Source organism: Eubalaena glacialis, chromosome 5 (assembly GCF_028564815.1).
Source record: "Eubalaena glacialis isolate mEubGla1 chromosome 5, mEubGla1.1.hap2.+ XY, whole genome shotgun sequence".
Lineage (NCBI taxonomy): Eukaryota > Metazoa > Chordata > Mammalia > Artiodactyla > Balaenidae > Eubalaena > Eubalaena glacialis.
In genome coordinates this window covers 140,340,988-140,363,827 of record NC_083720.1, presented here as the reverse complement: position 1 = coordinate 140,363,827, position 22,840 = coordinate 140,340,988, and the positions used below count along the sequence as shown (strand labels likewise).

General features: G+C 38.1%; 1 protein-coding gene across 1 annotated transcript in view; it reads right to left on the bottom strand.

The window, feature by feature from the left end:
• UNC5C (unc-5 netrin receptor C) overlaps positions 1-22,840 on the bottom strand; it is a 393,314-nt gene that overhangs the window by 107,758 nt on the left and 262,716 nt on the right. The window contains exon 4 of the mRNA XM_061191703.1: positions 6,884-6,987. Coding sequence (XP_061047686.1) covers positions 6,884-6,987 — 104 coding nt within the window. The remainder of the gene's footprint in view (positions 1-6,883; positions 6,988-22,840) is intronic.

Here is a 22,840-nt window from a genome sequence, read left to right as displayed (position 1 = left end):
TGAGAGTTGAATGTGTGCAGACCACGCTGTAGAGGTGAACTTGTATTGAAATCTGAAAACTTAACATTTCTAAAGCCTTAAATTCAACTATGAGGAGATGAAAGCACGTTGATAAGTGAATTAATAGTGACAACCACCAAAAGAGCCCAAAGTAGAATGACTCTATCTGATAATATCTTACAAGGGAGCAAAATGGCACTGAAATGTCCTTAAAATGCTAAATTTTCCAGGGCAAAAGGACTATAAATTGATTAGTCCTGAGATAGTTCCTAACCAGTCTTTACTATAAACTTGCCTTTCAGGTTAAGTAACTCTCAGCATTTCCTCATATTTAGCAATTAAGGGTGCTGGGACTCTTGCTAAGTCTGACCACCTTTAAAAAACACTGGCTTGGGGCTTCCCTGGTGGCGCAGTGGCAGAGAGTCTGCCTGCCAATGCAGGGGACACGGGTTCGAGCCCTGGTCTGGGAGGATTCCACATGCTGCGGAGCAACTGGGCCTGTGAGCCACAACCACTGAGCCTGCGCGTCTGGAGCCTGTGCTCCGCAACAAGAGAGGCCGCGATAGTGAGAGGCCCGCGCACCACGATGAAGAGTGGCCCCCACTTGCCGCAACTAGAGAAAGCCCTCGCACAGAAATGAAGACCCAACACAGCCATAAATAAATAAATAAATAAAATTTAAAAAACAAAACAAAACACTGGCTTTTTGCTTTTTGCTATGACTGTCATTTTTCATCCACAATCAGTTTACAATAAATAGTGCCTCTAGGCATATGAAGAATCATTGAAAGAAATTTCAAAGCAAAGAACTTACCCAAGAAAAAAACTTTTTTTTCATGAAATAAAGGCTGTGGAAATAAAAGACCCTCCTGCCCTGCGATTATGTACTCGGGCTAGGTCACTGCCTGTTGCTGAAGCATCACTGAGAGAGAAAGAATGTATTTGAAAACAGTTGAAGTCTACTGACCACTGATTTTAGGTCAGCTAAGAAAAGCTCACTCTACTGGGTTTGCTGACTGTTAGCATGGAAGATTTCACTTTCTTCTGAAGGACCAAATATTTTCTAGATTTTATTCATTTAATAAAATCAGATTTAAAATCCAACTTCAGAACTTTCTGTTCCCACAGGAATTAAAATATATCCTTTATTTCTCCACCTTTCTCTCTCTCTTCTACTTCTACCCTAAGACCATCAACTATCTTCTCTTACTTGAAGTAAGGCAAGATCTCCTAAATGGTGTCTCTGTTTCCATTTTTACACTTCTAAAATCTATACTCCCTAGAGCAGCAAGAATGATCTTCGAAATAAATATATATCAGGTCATGACAATTCCTTACTTAAAATCTCCAATGACTCTGCATATATTCAGAAACAATTCCAAATCCCTTACCATTACCACGTGTTAGTCCCCAAGCTCATCCTAACCCTTTGACTGAAGGGCTTCCTGCCCTCCTGATGGCTCACTGTGTCTCAGAGACACTGGCCTCCTTTTTAAACCATAACCACATTCTGAGGTATTCTGCTCCCCTACCTGGAGCTTCCTGACCCAGATCTTTTCAAGTCTGGCTCTTTCCTGTCATTCAGATCTCAGCTCAAATGTTATTTCTTCAGATAGATTCTCCTTGAACTTTAAAGTGACTCCTGATCCCCAACAACCGTCAACCTCTCAGATATGACCTTGTCTTACTTCCTTTAACTTGCAATTATCTGACAATATCTTGCTCTTTTATTTTTATTCTTGTTTATGGTTTTGTTACCCTTTAGGGACTTTGACTGACAAGTATCTCCTTTAACTAGAAGAGTATCCAGCACACGGTGAGTGGACAATTAATATTCTTGAATAAATGAATTAGTGATTAAAAATAAAAACGGGATTTTGTACTGTAGGCTCAAAGGAACCACTGTGTATATGCAGAAGTCAAGCCACAAATCTATTATAAATCAGAGGTTTATTATTTATTCCTGTGTTTAATTTTATTATAATTTTTAACTTGGTTCACAAAGTTATCTGTGCTGTGGTGCTCCCTGTGCATAACTATTAGAGGCATATTATTTACATTGGCAGAAAAACATATCAAGTGGCCAAAATAAAGAGATGACGTTGGCAAGTATTGACTGGACCAATGCAAAGCTTGCAAGCTGACTACCAGTCAGGGAACCTGATACTTGTGGCAAACCTGTTTGTAAGGCTGATACTCATCTCATAAGCAAAACCCCTTCTTGTTGCTACACACATGCTAGGAGAAAATTCCAGCAGATATCACTGGGCACTGAAAGCAATGTCTCCCTCCAAATCAGTATTCAAACTCTTCTTCTCTCTCTAAACCTTTTTTGTCTGCAAGGAATATAAAGCATAGCTTGGGAGAAAATGCACCTGCATGGAAATGCGTCGACACGAAGTTCCAACTATGAGGGAAGGGCATCAAAACATGCACTCCTCTCATGAAACAAAATGTTCATTGGCCATATTAATAATCAATTAGCTGGAGAGCTACCTGATGCTGTACATTTGGTGAGGCCTCCAGCTGCCAGCAGCTTTTTCCCCTGATAAAGCTGATGCTGCTTTAAAAAAATCTCTTTCCTGTTTAGCAAGACTAAACTCAGCAAAATAATCTATTCTTTTGCACTTCACCCCATATTTTCCCACTTGCTAATTAGAGGTGCAAATGTGGATAAGTAAGATGACGGTTTTTAAGCACAACTGGGTCAATATGTTGAACATTGTGCCCTGTTCCTCCAATTAGACTCCTATGAGAAATAGTTCGATTATAATTAGAGGAGCAATTATCCCCCTGTTTAAGGTGAAACAAATCACAGGTTTGTTTTAGTGAAAAATTCAGCTTTGCTCCTTCTGCCATGCCAACAAATCTTGTATCCACTGATGTTCTGATACCAGTACTCTCCAAAAGAGATAATCTGATGAAATAAAGCATCTCTGAGTACATTTCTGGCTCACCATATGACAGCAACATTTTCCAGGCAGAAACTAAAATGAGCAAAGAGGGATTCATTTCATAGAGTGCTGCTGTTATGCCACTGGAGCAACCCAGCACCCGTGCATGGGCATATTAATTTTCTGGTTTCTTTGGGGAGATGGCGGGTTTCTGCCAAAAGGCAGGGAAATGCCTCCCCAGACATGGGAGAAAAGCATTATATTTTTGGCTTGATCCTAGCAAAAGAGGTATTAAAAATACTGAGCAATACCATTTTAGAGTATTTCTGGGATTTGTTATTCTTTCTTTCACCTAGTCTACTTTTAATTTAAATAGAATTATTATTAACCTGCCCTACAGTCCTTGAACTAAAGTAACTCTCTCACTAGACTGATAGATTCCCTTACAACACCCTCACTGAGTTCTCTCAGTATGCGTCTTCAGAGGTGACAAACATCCTTTCTCTGAGAAGTTCCATTTCCTGAGGTGCAGCCTCTGTGTCACATCCAACAGGGACTCTTTATTTCATTTAGTTAAATATACTTAGAGAATCTACTATGCAACCTACAGTCTGCTGGTGTTAGAGAGAAACATGAACAAAAATCCCGTTTTGTTCCTTATTTCATCCCAGTCTAATCAGGTAGGACAGTAGTAAACAGATACATTTCAACACAGATAATAGTTGGAGCTGTAAAAAATCAGGGTACCTAGGGGCTGATGTTCAGGTAGTTATACTGGTTCATTCATACCAGATGTCAAATACTGAACAGTTCTGCATCTGCTACTTAATAACTGACATATTCTTTTTCTTAACCAATAAGTACTGAGAGGAGTTCTTAGTCAAAACTGTTACCACCTGGAGAGAGAGCATATAAGGAATCCTGGGTTGGCCTCTTCCTCCTCTGACACTTTCTTTGTCCCTCTCTTTCCTTTGGCTTGGAAAAAGGAGAACTACCAACAGTAGCCCCAGCCCAAATTTCCTCTTTGGGAGAAAATATGAAGTCTGGTCCAATGTCTTGGGTCCATTATGACTAAACGGACAACTTGAAAAATCAGAGTAAGGACAGCAGCACATCAGGACTTGCTGTAGATATTCATGTCAACAAGTCATCTGTAAAGTAAATATGTTACATAAATAAGGGAATTTCCTTGTTTTAAACCTCAAACGTTATCTTCATTCGTAGCATTTATGGACTCTAACAAAGTAACTGGCTAGAAGACACAGGAGGGCATCTCTGTGGCATCTCTGTGATTCTTCGTAGGGCAGAAGCTTCATCTCTGCACACCCTACAGCGCCCAACAGAGCCGCACTGTGCTCAGTAGCCGCTCTGAATTCAAGAGGTCGAACTGAGTCTTCTGTGAATCAACAGGTGATATACTAATAGCACTGATAATGCTATTGAGTGCTTCTACATGGTCTAAGTGATTTGCATACATCTCATTTAACCTTCGGCTACATTCTGGAGAGACACCATTCATTATTATCTCCATTTTGTAATTTAATTGAGGAAACTTAGATAGCGAGAGCTGAAATACCTTGCCTAAAGTCCAAGACTTAAAAATGGGGACACTTGAGTTTAAACCTAGAGTTCTGTAAAGGAAATTAGTTTAACGTTCTGTAGCAGAAATTAAAGCCAAAATAGGGGAGAAAATTAAATGTTATTTATTACCTCAGATATGCCTGTGCCATTATTTGCACCAAAGGTGAAGCTTCTGTAACTTAAGATTAGTAGAGCTCTTTGGAAACCTACTGACTTTTATGGGAAGGAAATTATTGTCTCCTGATATTCTGCAAAGAATGAACTTGACTACTTATTCAATGATGCTAGATAGATACTTATTAAACAAAGATAAATTGAATCAGTCAACTATGTATTTGGTGAGCATTTACTGAGTTTTTCAGATTCATTTGCCTTGCATACAAAAGAAGCATAAATCCTTGTCAGCATGGCCTGATGTCTTAAGGACTGATTTTGTTTAGAGTAAAACATGAGAGTTTTACCTGCTGGTTTCCTTTTTTTTTTTTTTTCTTTTTAATTTATTTATTTATTTTTGGCTGTGTTGGGTTTTCGTTTCCGTGCGAGGGCTTTCTCTAGTTGCGGCAAGCGGGGGCCACTCTTCATCGCCGTGCGCGGGCCTCTCACTGTCGCGGCCTCTCCCGTTGCGGAGCACAGGCTCCAGACGCGCAGGCTCAGTAGTTGTGGCTCACGGGCCTAGTTGCTCCGCGGCGTGTGGGATCTTCCCAGACCAGGGCTCGAACCCGTGTCCCCTGAATTGGCAGGCAGATTCTCAACCACTGCACCACCAGGGAAGCCCCTGCTGGTTTCCTTTTAAGATCAATATTCCATTTTATGCTATTTTCATGCTTTTAAATTCCTCAGATAAATAAATAAAATATTAAATGATGAATATATATATCATTAAATTAAAACAATCTTATAATCCCTTAACTCACCACGTTACATTTCATCCCTTCTTTAATTTATCTGCCCCTCTTGAGCAAATGACAGTTGTAACGTGTCACATTAAGGTATTCATTAGATTTCTGATCTTGGTGATTCTAAGGGTGCCGAAAATAATCAACACAGGAGTTTATTAGCCTGCTCTCAAGCATGTGTGTTTGATCTCTCTCTTGACTTCAAAAAAAAGAAAAAAAATTCACATTATAGTTCTGTGAATGTCAAATGGGTATATGATTTTTGAGCTTGCCAAGTGTTAATTGGTCTCTTCCCCAGTGATGATACAGATAAAATTCACAGCCAATTAGTTTGCACTCTTGAATCTTTACTCCTTAACAAAGTGAACCACTTTGCTGAGGAGACCAAAAAAATGAAGACATTATAGAATCTCTTCACTGCAAATCTCTGCAGGGATTTGCTCTCTTTAAGAAACATCAAGTCAAGAAGAGTCTATGGATACCTATGTTACTCAGGATATGTTTTGGTCTTCAAGGTAGTTTAACGGTGGAGGTTTGCATTAGAATTTTAGAAATACAGTTAAGGAAACAGATGCACTTATTGTCCTAAGTGAAAGGAAATATTGAATAGAGAAGAGCTGCCTCCTTTATAATCACAATAAATCATATTGTGTGTCAGTGTTGGAAGATAAGGTTTTGGAGTGGCTGGATGAAACAGCAATAATCATACAAAGTCTCTGATACAGTGCTAGAAAGTGCCATGGGATGCCAGGAACAAGGCAAAAAACAGCTCTCTTCTTTCAAAGGAAAAAGGAAATTTCATTAAGAGTGCCACTTAGAGTCTTTGCATTGATACATTGGAGATATGGATGACTGTGACAGAAAAATGGGCATTTTATTGTTTGGTGCTAATAAAAAGTCATGGTATAAATCTGATTTGTAATATTTCATTAACTATCAATAGGCTTTGTTTCACCAAAAACAGAAAATGAAAATAAAGAGCTAATGGAAAGCTTACAGGATGAAACTAACTGACATTCCTCAAACATGTTTTTATTCATGGTGTGTGGCTATGGCTTTTAGGTATGTCCATAAATATATCACAGAGCAGGAAATATATACGCGGAGTGCACAGGCTCACTCACACACACACACACACACACACATGCCTTTCTTACATTTTTTGCATAGTATCAAGAAAAATAATAAAATTGATGGCACATTATTAAGTCCTACCACCTTTCTCTATGATTAGTGCCAGATAAAATAAAACAGTGTTTCTGATTTCTTAAAAGACAATGACAAAATTAAACCAAGCTGCCTGTGGCTTTGTCCAGTGGGGCATTCTAACTGACTCCAAGTCATTAATCAGTTCCCAATCAATCTATTTTGCCAGTAGCAAGCAGTTAGGACTCCATTACCAACCATTCATCATGCCATACCCTAATTCACTGCACCATTAGCCATGGACTAGGTCTCTGTTAGAATAACTTAAGTGCCAATTGCTAAATGTGAAGCATTTTTGCTACTCACTTCAGCCACTGGGATCCCTTCTGGTGGTCGACACTGGAGCAAGACTTCCTGTTCCAAGGATACTTCCTTTCCCAGGGGTTCCTGCTCAAATGTCTTCCGCAGATCTGGAAAGCACCAGCAACAAAATATAAGACAAAACTAATTAACATTTATTCATTTATTGGAAGTACAATAAACATTCTGCAGCTTCTTATTTGATGTTTCTTTGTATTTTTTAATCATGTTAGTACTGTACCATAATGTGGGTGATTATATTCTGTGTACTGGAAATTATGAAACTTGGAGGCTATTAACTGTTCCTACTTTAATCTTCACTGGAATGCTTTGGAGATCCTCATTCTAACAATTAGTGAAACTCATTCGTTGCATTTCCTTACTATTTCTTAATAATCAACTATAATGATCACATTTTTAATCAAGAGAATCCCATTGTCATGATGCTTATTCAAAAAGTCTCTTAGGTATATTCTTATTTTTTCTTTCTTCCCAATAGATACTATTGAAGTTGTAATAACTCTGAGATCTTTTGATAAATAACTCAAAAGCAAGTTTCTGTTCAGAGTGAAAAACAGAATGCTGGAGTCCTGAAAGAATGACTATAGCTTCTTGAGGTGTCTCAAACACAAGACAGGGAAAAGAGTAACTATTGGGATGAGTCCAGAAATATCTCAATATGTAATTAGGTGACCATTCTGCAATTAGAAGATTAAACAGTCATTTCTGCTCAAATATACCAAGAATCTAATTATGTATTTATATCAGCGGTCCCCAACCTTTTTGGCACCAGGGACCGGTTTCGTGGAAGACAGTTTTTCTACGGACCAGGGTCGCGGGAGGGTTGGCGGGGGAGGGACGGTTCAGGCGGTAATGCCAGCAACGGGGAGCCGTGGATGAAGCTTTGCTCACTCGCTGCCCACCTCCGGCTCTGCGGCCTGGTTCCTAACAGGCCACGGACCAGGGGTTGGGGACCCCTGATTTATATAGTTATAGTTGCTACAGCAATATGCAGTACAATTTTAAAAACTGCTATTGATGGACATGAAAATGTTAGAAACCAGTTTGTCATTTTAAACACCAAAGCTAAAAAGTACATGAGTCAGTCACAGAGCTTTGAAGGAGCTTTTTTTTTTTAAAGCAAAGCAAAAAAATTATTTCATACATGTACTCTTCAGCTCCTTCCCATTAAAAGTTATTGGAATTTTACCCAGTTGATTTTAGTAAAAAGTTAATGCCTCTTTCCTTTCATCCCATGTCCCCAGCAACGACTTCAGAATCTAAAAGCACCATTTCATCCTACTGAACTAATGAGTGGAAATCTGAAGACTCTGGAGGTGTGCCTCTAATGTCTTTCAAGGAGCTATTAGAAAGCACCACTTGGAAAATGCAGTGAGAAAAAAATTCATTGTCATATATTTGCCATTTGGTTGAATTTCTTGGCAGAAAAAAACCTTCAAGAGCTTAAGGGTTGTGAAAAGATTACTGGATCTATGTGGGTCTGAAGTAAGACAAGAGACTCTACAAATGGTGACAGAATTTCTGTCAGAAGGGCATTTCTAATTTGATTATCAAGAAATTGAGTATGTTGCAGGAATGAACACTTAAAATCCACAGAGTTATCAGAACTTGAAAGTTATCTAAACCAGGTCCTTATTTTACATATGAGAAACACATTTCTCAAATTACTCAAAGCCTCACAGCAAAATAATTGATGCTGCGTTAGAACCTGCTGATTTGATACATATTTTTCTATCCCACACATCCCTTCACATCTCTTTTGGTTGATTTGTGTCCTTTCAACAGAAACATTAAAACTTCTTCTACTCTTTCTTTTCTCATATAGTAGCTTCTCTTTGTTTTTAATCTGCATTAAGACGAAATTTTGGCAAAACACCAAATATTAATAAAAGCAATAGCAGCAGTGAACAACTTTAATGGGATAAAATGTTCTTAACAGGGTAGATCTTGTTGGTGAAAAATGATTCTAAAAAACTCCCATCTGATGCAGGGTAGGGTGAAGACCTAAAGACTGGAATTAGTTCTCAAATCAAATAACATATTGACTCTCAGTTAAACTAACCAGCATATCACAAAATAAGGATTGAGAATTAGAAAGAGTGAGGCACATATATATCCAAATAGTCAAAACAAATTCCTTTAACATTTGTAAATTATCTCCTTAAGGTAGATACTTTATTAGGTACTTAGGATGAAGATATGTAAGATTCAGAATCAAGACTAGAACGGTAAGCTGAGATCTATTTATGAAAAGCCTTCCTGCCATGCTAAGGCATGGCAAACCCTCAAAGGCTTTTAAGCAGAGGAGGGAGATAGGATGTCATATTGCCCTCGGTGTGATTGAGGTGGTGGTGAAGAAGCAGAAGGTAGTTAGGAACCCATCTGAATAGATCAGGAGGGATGACGGGGTCCTGATCTCAGCTAGTGACAGTGTACAGGAAGGGGAGAAAGCAGATTCTAGTAATAAATAGATCATATGTTGAGGAAGACCTAGGTATTTGGAGAGTGACAAGAGGAAAAGATAATACTATATTCTTAGCTACTGCAATTGTTAAGTTGATAGCATCATTAGATGAAATAATACCAAATTGGGCAGGAAAGTGGTGAGAAAGATAGCAAATTTATTTTGGTACATGTTCAGTTTGGTGCAGCTGTAGGCTATTCAAGTGGAAAAGTTCAGTAGGTCCATATCATGATTTCTCAACCTCAGCACGACTGACATTTGGGACTGGATAATTGTTGTGAGGTTGCCCTGTGCACAGTAAGTTGCTTAGCAGCATCCTTGGACTCTACCCAGCAGATACCAGTAGCACCCTTCCAAGCCATGACAAAACAAATGCCTCCAGATAATGCCAAATGTCTCCTGACATGAAAAATCACCTCAAGTAGAGAACCACTAGTCTAGAGTTTGGAAAAGAAGGCCTGGTAAAAGATCTGTGCTTCGTTCTCTAGGAGACAGCTGAAGCACTAGAAATAGATGACACTACCAGGGCAGGAAAAAAAAAAAAAAGAGGACACCAACATTCAAGAGGAAAACCTGCCTGCAAAAATGATATGGTGTGAACAAAGACGTCGGAGAAAAACCAAGAGACAAGTGTCAGAGAAGCCAAGAGGAGAATAAAGTTTTAAGAAGTTGGGAGGCCAACAGGACAAATGCAGCAAAGGACTCAGAAGGAGAAGAAGTTTGGGGAATTTAGGAGTGAAGGGGGAGTAGAAGCCCAGCTGAGTTGAGGGTGCACAGGAATTGGGAAAATGACCATCAGGAGAACTCCTACTCTTTTGCAAGATTTTATGGTGACGGAAGTCGGCAGCACCATTAAGGGATGATGGGTTTGAATGTAGCAGGCTATAATTCTTCTTAGGATATGGTATAGTTTTGGGCACAGTTTTCAAATTCCTGCCATATGAAGGCACACCTTTTGAGAATCCTCATTTCCTAACTGAGAATGGTGACCACACATCAGAGTCATGTACTTCAAAAGACAGGTTTAACTGAACCATCACTGAATACCATATAATTCTGTTGTTCTGATGTTATTTAATTTTAAACTCTATGTAAATTTTATCTAATTTCTAAAATGATTCACATTTAACCCCCCACAAGGTAGTACTTCTTCCTGAAAAATCCTTTTAATTCCTGCCCCAAACCTCTTTTCTAGCTTTCAGGTTGTGTAAAGAGCGCAGAATATATTGTGCTGTCCAGCATGGCAGCTGCTCCTTTCATATGCCTCCACGGTACTCTGTAAGGGGGTGAGTAGCATTTTAAGCATATCCTTTATCATTTGGAGAGATGTGATAGAAGGCAGGCTGGATGACTTGCAGGCAGAGAGAACACGAGGGTGACGAATGGATAAGCATGAAAAACGGACACTTGTCAGCTAGGAATTAGATGTAAAACAGAATGTTTTAGAATAATGTGGGCATTCCTGTCAGGAAAAAGATGAATTTTTTGCCCTTGGAAGACCTATAGGATTCTACATTTCTGTTTTCCTTCCATTAGTTCTAAGGCTGCTACTAAAATAAGTATAAAGTCCTTTCATTATAACCTAGATTACTTTTGCAAAGTAAACTTGGCTTACCTCTGATTTAGTCATTGACTCCATCAATTAAAAGAAAAATCAGCCTTGTCATATGCATGCATTCAGAGAGATGTTTACTTAAGAACATGAATATTGGCTTACTAAATCCATACAGAGAAATCCAATTAGCAGATGTAGAATCAGACCTGAAACTATATGGATTTCTATTTACCATTTACACAGTAATCAAAGAAAGCCTTTTAGAACACACACATGTGTGGGTGTAACGGCATCTCTTTTTTTAATGGTAGAATTTTGATGCTGTCAATGAATTTTTTTGCACAATAATAATACTGTGGTTACAAATATTTATGATGTGAAACCCACTAATTTCATGGCATTCTACAAACATGGACTCTGCTTTTTGACAATGCAGTAGGCAGAAAAGAAGGCTACCTGGGAGTTTGAAGACTCTGTGGCCTCACCTTCCTCATTTGTAAAATGAAAGTAAGTGACGGAATGCTTTTGAAGGTCTCTTTTGTCATAAGGGCCTATGCCTGAGTAGACTAACATTTTAAATATGCATTTTAGGGGAAAACAGCCTATCCTTTGTGAAATAAGATAAGATCTTTAAGGATTTATACCAATTATCAAAGAGAAATAATAGAAGAAATTATTTTTCAATAATCTAGGAGATGATGCATCTTTGAAAAGAACAGCTTATATATTTTCCTCTTACGACAATCTTCATGCAACTTTTGTACACTTCAATATACAGGTATGGGTAAGAGTTAGAAAAATGGGATGATGGATGGGTTTCAGAAGATTCCATATTAAAAATATCAGAAAATTCTTTGTACAAATCCAAGGGAGCAATATAATATACATCACAAAAGCAGATGAATATTAAAGCTTTGATGATTATGAATGCATTGAGAATTACTTTGACAAAACTAATTTTCTCTCTCCATGGAGAGATGGGAAGGAAATGCCTACCCAAAATAGCATGCAAGAAAGCCTGTCACACCAAAGTGCATATTTATGAAAGGGGCCCAAAATCAAGTCTCCTCCGCAGTGACCTCCCTCGAGCATCTTTGCCTGACACCATCTGAAAAGGGTGAAAGTGGCCTACAATGGGAAAGTTGAGGCTGGAAAGGTGGGAGCTTTGACTATAACAGGTCATACTACCAAGCCCCTGTGAGCCCTGCTGATTCGGGAAGGAAACCAGGAGAAACTACCAGCAAAAGATCTCCCTATGGTGTCTCAGCAGGCAGGTTGCTGATACTATTGTCAGAAGACAATAAGAAAATAAACGGGTTCTCACTCCAAGGTAAAAAAAAAATAACTTACATTTGTTAAAAATGTTTATTCCCTTAGCAATGCTACTTCATTATGCAGAAAGATTTATTAGAATAAAATATTTTTTAAAAGACAAAATCTTGACAATGTGATAAACTGATATTATGAAGTTAAGAGTTCCCTGATGGGTATACTTCAATAGATTATTCTAATGGAAATTAAAGTCCTTAAATTCCATTGAGTAATAAGATATAAATGACATAGTATTACCTTATTCAGGTTGGTTGCTTTTTGTTTTAAATCTGATAGGGTTTTGTGAATATTAGATCTCATAGAGTTTTGTGAATATTAAAAGAGATATTGAATCTGAAAAGGTTTTGGAAGATTATGAAGCACAAAACACATGTAATAAATCATTACAACTATTTCTATTACTATTAGTCAGAGAGTTCTGGCCTGAAAGATGATTACTCATCTCAGTAAATTTCAACATGTCATTCTCTTACACACTTGGGCCATTTGGTCTATAAACTATAGGATCTAATATTCCTTACTATTCTTATGGAATTTAAGGTTTACTGTTGAGCTTTTCAAACTGTGTGTCATGACCCCTTAGAGGATTATGAATTCAATTTAGGGGATTAAAAACCACCATTAAAAATATGAAATGGAATAAATAGAAAATGTCAAGTGATCATACATAGTATTATTATGTATGTTTATATGTACATACACACACACCCCTCTGTGTATTTGTAGGTATGAAGAGATGGGTATATGTTTATTTAGTGGATCATGATATAAACATATTTTTTATTATAGGTCACTGTGAAAGAGGTCTGAAAGCTCCTGCAAAGCAAGATAACATTGCAGCCAAGAGCAAGATCTTCAGCATGGACAAACTTGGGTTCCGGTTCTGACTTTACCCCTTGACTAGCTGTGTGACCTTCAGCACACTGCTTAACCTCTTCTTACTTTAGTTTCTTCAGCTAAGAAATGGGTATGATAATAGTAACTATTTTACAGGGTTTTATAGGAAGAAGCACCTATAAAACTCTAGCATCATGCCTTAAATATAATATGCACTCAAAAGATAGTAATCCCCACACCATTTTCCCCCCCAGTATTAGTGAATTTTAGTATGCTATACACACATTAGGCATTATCATTGTTAGTCAAAATAATCATAGACAAGTGAGACAAAGTAATTACAAGCGTGGAAGACTAATGATTGAAAGTGATGTGTCACAAAGAAAAACTTAGGGATTACCATGCTGTGCTTGAAAAAAATGCAGATTTCATAATCAGATTTGGCTCCAGGAATCCACAGTTTTTACTGGCCCCCAAGTGTGTTTTACACACAGCACTAAAATCTGAGAACTACCGATTGATTGACTGATTATTTATGGAACACCTGTGATATGCATGGCACTGTGCTAGACTCTGTAGGCAGAGGGAGAGAGGGGCCTGGGAGGCCGTGAGAACCAAGAAGACCTGCTTCTACACTGTGGCCCTTAAGACAGTGAGTCCCTGTTGGTGTTTCCCCCGTGTCAGTACTTACTTTTGTGCAGGTTGACGGCTGACATTGTCTAACACAGACACTGAAATTTCATATGTGTCTAGGGGACAGGCAGGTAACTTAAATGAAAGAAAGTTAGGCACAAGAATTATTTTTTTCTTAAAACATAGCACCAACCTGGGCTGTCTTAGGTTTTCCAAATTTTAATAGAGACATGGGTACAAAACCAATTCACTTAACTTTTTACTTGCTACTCAGCTCTATGCTGCCATATAGGAATGCAGATTTGGTGGGCCACAGACCCCATATTTGACAGAAACTAGTAATCAATTAATTCTTTTCATGCTCAATGAACAGAGGTAGTAAAAACATTTTTTAGTTTTTAAAATTCTGTTTTATTGGACTTTCAAAGTGTTCCTCTAGCAAATAAAATAATTCGATGGTCACATATAGTAACAATACTTGTGTTCTTAGAGGGGAAAAGTGTGCCTTTCTTTCAATAATGATAAAAGGGGATAATTATGTTATCACAGTAGAGTATAACTTATGCTTAAATCACCAAATCTGGCTGTTAACAGGAAATAACTGTCATGAACCAACCAGGATAGCATATTTTGGGAAAACTAGATTAGACTTCTGAGCTTTGAGCATTTATTAAAAGTGAAAAAGTCCTGACAATGCTATAGAACCCTAAAAAGTTTGCCATGGTTTTCTTTACCAGGAATAGAGTATCTTTGCTGGAATTAGAAAAAAAAATCATGAAAAAAATGTTATATTCAGCAACTCCTAATGTGGTTTTTAAAAGGAAGGGACACAGTATATAAAAAATGTTGGAAGGAGTTTTCTTTTTAACTTGCTTTTTCTTCTCAAATATTGTAAAAGATAAAACAAAACAAAACAAAACAAAAACCCACGAACCAATCAACAAAAACATGAAGTTTCCTCTATGGTTAGATTGCAAAGTGAACTATCACATTTCTGCAAACCTGTACAATAAATTGGACTGTAAAAAGAAAAGTTTAAAACTCAGATTTACCATTTCCTAAACAAGTGACTAGAGTAAGTTATCTAATATTTCGTTTCCATGCTTCTGTTTTGTTATTTGCAAAATAAGGATAATAACAGATCCTACCCAAAGGATTGTTGGAGGCATCACAAAAATTAACATGCACAAGGGGCTTATAGAATTAGGCATACAGTAAGCATGCCATAAATGTTGGTTACTAGGACACAGGGTTTTTTAAAGACAAAAGAATGAAGATGAAAGATTTTTATTTTGTTCCTATTATTGTTTTGCAACCTCTTTTTACTTTTTAAAAAACTAATGTTTTTGACCAATCTTATGAATTTACCACAAACACTTTCATAATATCATAGTTATGGGCAGGGACAGAGGTTAGAGTAATTTGAGCAAATCAGCAGAAAGATTATCTGGCAATGTCTTTAGTTTTGCCAAGGCATGGCTATCCCTTACTGCACCGGGTCATTTAAACAGAAATTCTGAGTAAGCAAAGTCCCTGCAAAGGGAATTACAATTTCAGCCATTCTTCTTTATTTCTTGGCTTTGGGGCATTTATAGGACAAATATATTGTATTCAGATAGTTTTGCTAAAGGGTTTTTAAAAAAATAAATATTTTACAGCTAGAACTCCAAAGACATACATTACAGAGAAGAGGAAGAAAAAAAAAACCCATATAAGCTACCCTTCTATTCACACTGCATCTTTATTTTCAGGAAAAAAAATGACTATATGTCATCACAATATTTTTTAAGGTATGTCTTAGGGGTAAATAATAAGAAACATGCCAACTTTATGGATGAGGAACCCGATATATCAAAAAAGTTAAGGCTCTTTTCTCAGAGTACAAAAAAAGAACACAATGATTGCAGATAAGCTTTTTTGCAAATAAGCAGTTTAGCCATAAACTTCCCATTTCATACAGCATAAAACATTACTTTAATGACATATTTTAGTCCAGTGGGTTACCAGCCCTTCCTATAGCACATAGATGATTTTTCCCAAACTATAACTTATGAGACAGTATTTTATCAATTAGATGTCTACCTCTCAAAACAAATATGAGCTATAAATGCCTATGGATCTGTGGAGCCTCCATGAATCTTGAGAACTTCTGTCTAAACACAAAAGCAAATAAGTTTGGAAAAATACAGACTGATGCAATCAGGTATGTGTTATGGTTTTTAATTTTGAAATAGGAACCACATGATGGACTAATTAATATAACGGTTGAGATTTATATGAAACAAGGAGACATTTATTGTTAAAAATTTTGTCTTATTATCTAAAAATGTCTAAATTGTGCAATTAATCTCATCTAATTCAAAAACCGGCCTCTGTAACTTACAGTGGGTTTACTGGGGACTTAAATGGTCATACAGGGGATCAAACCACAGCTCAGAAGTGCATGTTAGTAAACAGGCCATTTATTCTGGTGTGGTGACAAGCTTGCTGAGCTCTACCAAGACATTGGTGTTAGGCTGCCAGATCCTGTCATGGTATAACCTAAGTCTTTCAGAACACCTGGTTAACGCAGAACACCTGCATTATTTGGTTAAACTGTGTTTTTAATTTTGATTATGTCAAGTAGAGTAGACAGGTAGGAAATGGAAAAGTAACATACAAGGCCACAAATAATGACTTCTGTATATACAAACTAACACAATAATTGACAAGATCACATATATATTTAACTGGAGATACTACCACCCCTACTACAGAAATATTAGTTCTTTCATTCCTTTAAGATATTTATTGAGTTCCTACACAGTGTCAGGCATCATTGTAGGCATTCTGAATTCATGAGTGAACAAACCAAACAAAAATCTTTGCCCATGTGGATCTTACTTTCTAAGGGGCTGGGGGAAATAGACCACTAGTCATGAACATAATAAATAAGTATATAGTAGGTTCGAAGTTGATAAGTGCTATGGAGAAAATAAATAAGACAAAAGTGTAATGGGAATTTGAAGTGGGGGGAGCACAGGGGCAATCAGTTCAGTCTATCTGATGTCCTCAAATTCCTTGGGTGATAAAACATTTTTACTGAAACAACAAATCATTAGCATGAAATAGCAGCGTCACTTTGCCTTATCATATGCTTACAATTTAATTCAGTTTCATTCCATTTACTTACGTCTTCAGTTACTTAGCACCAGCCACATCCAAGGCACTGTTTTTAGGCACTGGGGATATAATGATGAAGAAAATAAAGTGCCTGCTCTAGTGAAGCTTATATTCCAGTGGTGGAGCTAGTCAGCCTAAAAGATCATGAATAATGATGAAGAGAAATGCTCTCAAGAAAAATAAAGCAGGCTTGGGGTTAGAAGAGTGACAGAGTTGGCGACAGCGGGTGTTAGGTAAATTGGTCAGGGTTAATCCCTCTAAAGAGCTGATGTCTCAGCAGAAATCTGAATGAAAGAAGGAGGTGAGCCACTGGTAGAGTTGGGGAAGAATGTTCCAGGTGGGAGGGAAGAGTTATTGCAAATAGCCTGTATCTGGAATGAGTGTATTAAACATTCTAAAAACAAACTGGTATAGTTGGAGCAGACCAAGCAACAGGAGAGAGGCAGGAACCCAAGGCCTTCTTTCACTTCTGCATTGTAAATAATAGCCTATGTCATTACGCATGTGGAAAATAAGATATTTTTGTGAACTGCCACCTGACACAAAATCATGGTCACCTCCTCTCTTATTTGTATCCAGTGTGTTGGTTAAAAGCATGGACTCCTTTGCTGGTCTGACCTACTTCTCCATATATGAGCTTTGAACTCAGGCAGCTTTTTAATCTCCCTTTGTCCTCCATTTCCTCATTTGTAAAATGAGGATAATAACACCTGTCACACAGAATTGTTCCAAGTACTGAATGAGCTAATTCATGTAAGTGTTGGTCAAAGGGTACCAACTTTCAGGTACAAGATGAATAAGTTCTGGGGATATTTTTGTACAGCATGGTTATTATAGTTAATCATACTGTATTGCATAAAATTTGCTAAGAGAGTAGAGCCTAAGTGTTTTCACCACACACACACACACACACACATACACAGTAACTATGTGAGGTGAAAAAGTGATTGAAATAGTGTATCTATTATTATATTCTATAGCCCATCTGTCCAATATGAGCCACACGTGGCTATGGAGCAGTTGACATGTGGCTAGTCTCAACTGAGAACTACTGTAGTGTAAACACACCAGATCTCAAAGATTAATATGAAAAAAGAATGTTACATTGGTTATTTTATTGAAATGATAGTTTAAATACAGTAGACTAAGTAACATATTATTAAAATTAATTCTGCCTCTTTCTTTTTACTTTTTTAAGAGTGGCTACTAGAAAAGTTGAAATGACGTGTGGCTGGCATTATATTTCCTCAGACACTGTTGTTCTGGACAGCATGCTAGACACCACAGACTCACAGATGTAAACATGGCTTGGTCCAAACCTACCCATGGCTCACAAGGTGGCTCTGATCTCAGGGAAAAGGATGAGTGAGCTATGAGAGGAGGGCAGAGAGGGCCACTCTGATCCTCCTTAATTCCTCCCAGAAACTATCCTATTCTAATCTGTAGTCAGTGGCCTTTGCACACATAAGAAAGAGAAACTCCTTAGGAACTACCCTGACATTCCCAGGAAGATGGATTGTCCGTGCACATCAATCCATTGTAACTACTGAATTGAGGAGAAGGGTGACCGTATACAGGGCTCCTCTAGCCTCAGGCTTAGGGACAAAATTACAGTCTAATTATACTTGTATCGGCAGAGAACTTCAACCTCTAGGGCTGACAGCCCAGGCCTGGTACAGGAAATGGTGAAAGAAGGAAAAACTTTTTAGTTTTTAAAGTTAACTTAGTATTGATAAGTTTCAAAATGCACAAATAAAGTTGTATGAATCATTATCTCTGTTGTTATGAACATTATTATCATACACTGAGCATTTGCTTTGTGTCTGGCACTATGCCATATGCTTTACAAGTTTATTCTAGTTTAATCTTAAACTAACCCTATCATTTTCATTTCATGGTTGATGGAACTAAGTCTCAGAGGGGTTAAGTCACTTGATGAAGGTCACACTAGTAAGTGGTGGAACCAGGGTTTGAATAAGCAAGTCAACCTGGCCCCAAACGTGTGCTCTAACTACTCCACTCTGCTACTCTTTTCACATTATACCCACCATCCCCTGACAAAAGCAACCATGAACAACATCATCAACAATCACAACCAACATCAGCAATAGCAGCCAAGACATTTCCTGAAGAAAGACAGTGTTTGCTGACATTTTGCCTGAATTACGTTTTCCTACCTTAACACTCAGAATTTTCCCATTGGCCTATAACAAGGGACATTGGAAGAAACAACCCAATGAAACTGGCGGCTGCGTCACCGTAAGGGTTCTACTTTGGACAGTCATTATAGTGTCCACTTGAGTCCCCTCAGAAGGAACTCCTCTCTCTGCAATGGAAGCTGCAGCACACACTAAGGACACCTGACACTGCCCTCTGCTAAATGTGTTCGGTTCTAGAGCAGGCATATCATGTTCTCAGCTCATACCTGGCCGAATCCTAACTTTTTCCCGTTTCCTGTTTTCCCTCTGCCCCGATTGTCTCACAAACTTATTTTTGTATTTTATGTAGTTTGAATGTATAAAATATAAGAAAACTTAAATGAGTGAATAGCTAATATTCATTTCTGCTTTATAAACTTCTGAAAATAGAGGTTTTTCATGAAATGACTATGGGCCCCTCCACAGAGCACATAATGAGTATAGATCGAATTAGGTGAGAGGTAATTGCACTTATTTAACTTTAGCGTCATGGTTACCTGTACCTGAGAAAAATTTAAACTTTAATTGCAGTTGACGTGACAGCCATCGGTCAGATATTACTGGGCAAAGCACCACAGCTCACTTGAAACAGAGCAAACCAGAAAATCTTCAACCTTCCTGCGACATTAGCAAGGACTCACTTGGTAGGGATCAGCCCAGACAGAGAGAATTTGAAATTTAACTTTTTTTTCATCATGATGTAAATCTATATGAGTAAATCTTTATATATTGGATGTTGTTCCTTGGCCACACACATATGCGTTCAGTTACTTATGGAAGTACAAGCAAACTTCTCTTCAGTCTTAATACATGAAGACGAAAAGGTGCTATGGGCAAATTAATGTCTTACTAGAAGAAGAGTTTGTCTTATTATTTGAAAATGTCAAACTACGTATAAAAGCTGTGAAGTAAATAGCAAAGTTTATGTAATATGTTGCAAAGAAAGATGAGGTTCTTATATGTTTTTAATTTTTAATGTGGTGAATAGGGTTATATAAAGATAATATTATATATGCTATTTTATTAAATACTATATATTGTTTATGTATACATATATAAAGTTGGCACCACACAAGAGCCATCATTTGTAACTATAAAGCTCTTAAACTTCAGCTTTTAGGCAAGCCAATTTAGTATAGAGTGTAGATTGGCAATTTTAAATATTCATTATACTTGATATTAATGACCACATAGTAATGCAAGATATAGTTTTACATCATTGTGCCTCTTTTGATTATAACTAGAAGCTAATTTTGAATTCATTTAATTATCTGACCAAAACAATATGTTTTTTGTTTCTTTTTAAAATGTTTGAAAGTATGTTCAAGATACTTTCATAACATAAAACACAAAATAAAATTAATAACATAAAATCTTCAAGATTCGTGGTAGACAACTGTAGTGGATTACATACATTTTCAGGACTGATCCCACCTGTTGGGAGTGTTGAAGGTGAAGGCTCCCAGCCTCTCCCTCCTGGACTTGCCCTCAGTTGAAAAGCGCTGACTTGACCTAGGTCATACAAGTTGGTGAGGGTGAGGAGAAAAGGATGGGCCCACATCCATTGACTAGTCAATGTTGGGGAGAAAGGTCTGCTCACCTCCTGTGCCTCAAGGTGGGACAACTCTGAAGGGTCGTCCTAGCTCCAGAGGTCCCTATGGGGTCATCTTTTGTTGTACCTGTACGGCAGTTCAATTTCTCCCTCTGCCCATTTCTATTCCTCCACAGATATTTTTCCGGAGAGCCCTCGCTAATACATTGCCCGAGTGCGTGTCTCCATCTCAGAGTCTATTTCATGGAGAATCCACATAAGACAAAGAGAAAAAACCCTTTAGACATGCTCAGAGAGGAATGATTAATATAGAGCAAGTCTTTATAATGGTTTTAATTCAACAAAATTTATTAAACATCTTTGATGTTCTAGGCGTTGTGCTAAGCACTGAAGATATACAGTCAAGCAAACCTGAATTAAGCAAAACTGATCTCAGAGAACTCGCTGGCATGAAACACAGACATGACGACAAGTGAATATAATTCAAAGGAGACAAGCCTGTATTAAGAGGATGGACGAACTGCTCTGAAAGGTTTGAGAAAGGAACACCTTTCATTCTGGAGACTGATGAGGCAGGAATGACTTCACTAAGGACAACTGAAAGAAATCCTTCAACAAGCTCAGGCCTTTTGAATCATTCTCTCCTTTCTTTCTCTCACATCCCACATCTAACCTCTCAAAAAAAAGCTACTACCTCTGCCTTTAAATATATCTAGCATCCAGGTCTCACTGCTCCACAGCTTCTAATCTATGTATCCTAACATCTCCCACATCCACAGCCTCGTAACTGGTCTCCCTGCTTCTACTCATGCTTCTCGTGGTCTATTCTCAACACAGCAGTCAGGTGTTCTGCTAAAATGGAAGTCGTGTCATGAACTCCTCTGCTGAAAACATTCCGAAGTTCTCATTTCATACTGAGGACCAAATATGTTACACCCACAGGGCCTAGGCCATCTCCACACTGCCCTCCTGTCCGTACCTGTCTCAGCTCACCTAGGGGTCTACTCTCGCTCACTCTCTTCCAGCCACTCCGGCTAATTCGATCTTCTTGGTACCCGCCAGCACATACCTGCCTCAGGGCGTCTGTACTTATGCCACTTGCTGTCCCCTCTGCCTGACTTCCTCTCTCCCTTCCTTCAGGTTTCTTCAACTGTCAACTTCTTCTGGAGGCCTTCCCTGACCACCCTCCCCAGCACAACATACCCCCTTTTCCCACTTACCTTTCTTCATAGCACTTACCATCTGCTCTGTCTCTGATTATTTATTTCATATAGAGTGTACCCTTGCTCACCAGACATAAGCCTCCTGAGGGCAGGGATCATTACATGTTTTGATTCTGGCTCCATACCCAATACCTACAATTGTCCCAAGAACAGAGTAAATGCTTACTAAATATTTGTTGAATAAATGAGTTTTTACAAATAATGAAGTAAGAGAAAGGTGAAGCCCTTCAGTATGAACAATAGCTGGAAAGTATAGAAATGGAAGTATTTCTAATCTAGTGTGACTCGATTGGAGACATCCTTTGTGGTCAGAGCTGGAAATTTAGGTTACCTTATGTAAACAATGAAATATGGTTGTTATGGGCTGAAATGTGTACCCCCCGCCAAAATTCACATGTTGAAATCCTAGCCCTCAGTACCTCAGAATGTGACTTTATTTGGAGATATGGCCTTTAAAGAGGTGATTAAGTTAAAATGAGGCCATTAAGGCCATACTGGTAGCCTTAAACAATATGACTGGCATCCTTATGAGAAGAGAGATTTGGATGTGGACCGTTACAGAAGGAAGATAGTATGAAGACATGGAGAAGATGACCATCTACAAGCCAAGGAGAGAGGCCTCAGAAGAAGCCAATACTTCCAGCACCTTGATCTTGGAATTCTAGCTTCCAGAACTGTGAGAAAATAAATTTCTGTTGTTTAAGCCACCAGTCGGTGGAATTTTGTTATGGCAGCCCTAGCAAACTAATACAGTGATATATACCATTGTTAGAAATTTTGACTTTATCTCACGAGCCACTATAAAAATTTAGCAGAGATGGAGGTGAGCTGAGATGAGACCTGAGTTTTAGGAATCTTCTGAAATCTTGCATTTGTGGTCATATGGAGGAAGGATTAGAAAAGGGAAAAGACTTGAGTCATGGAGACTGCCTGGGAAGTGTTTGCAACGGTTGGGATCTAGATCAAGCAGAAGGGAAGGAAGAGGC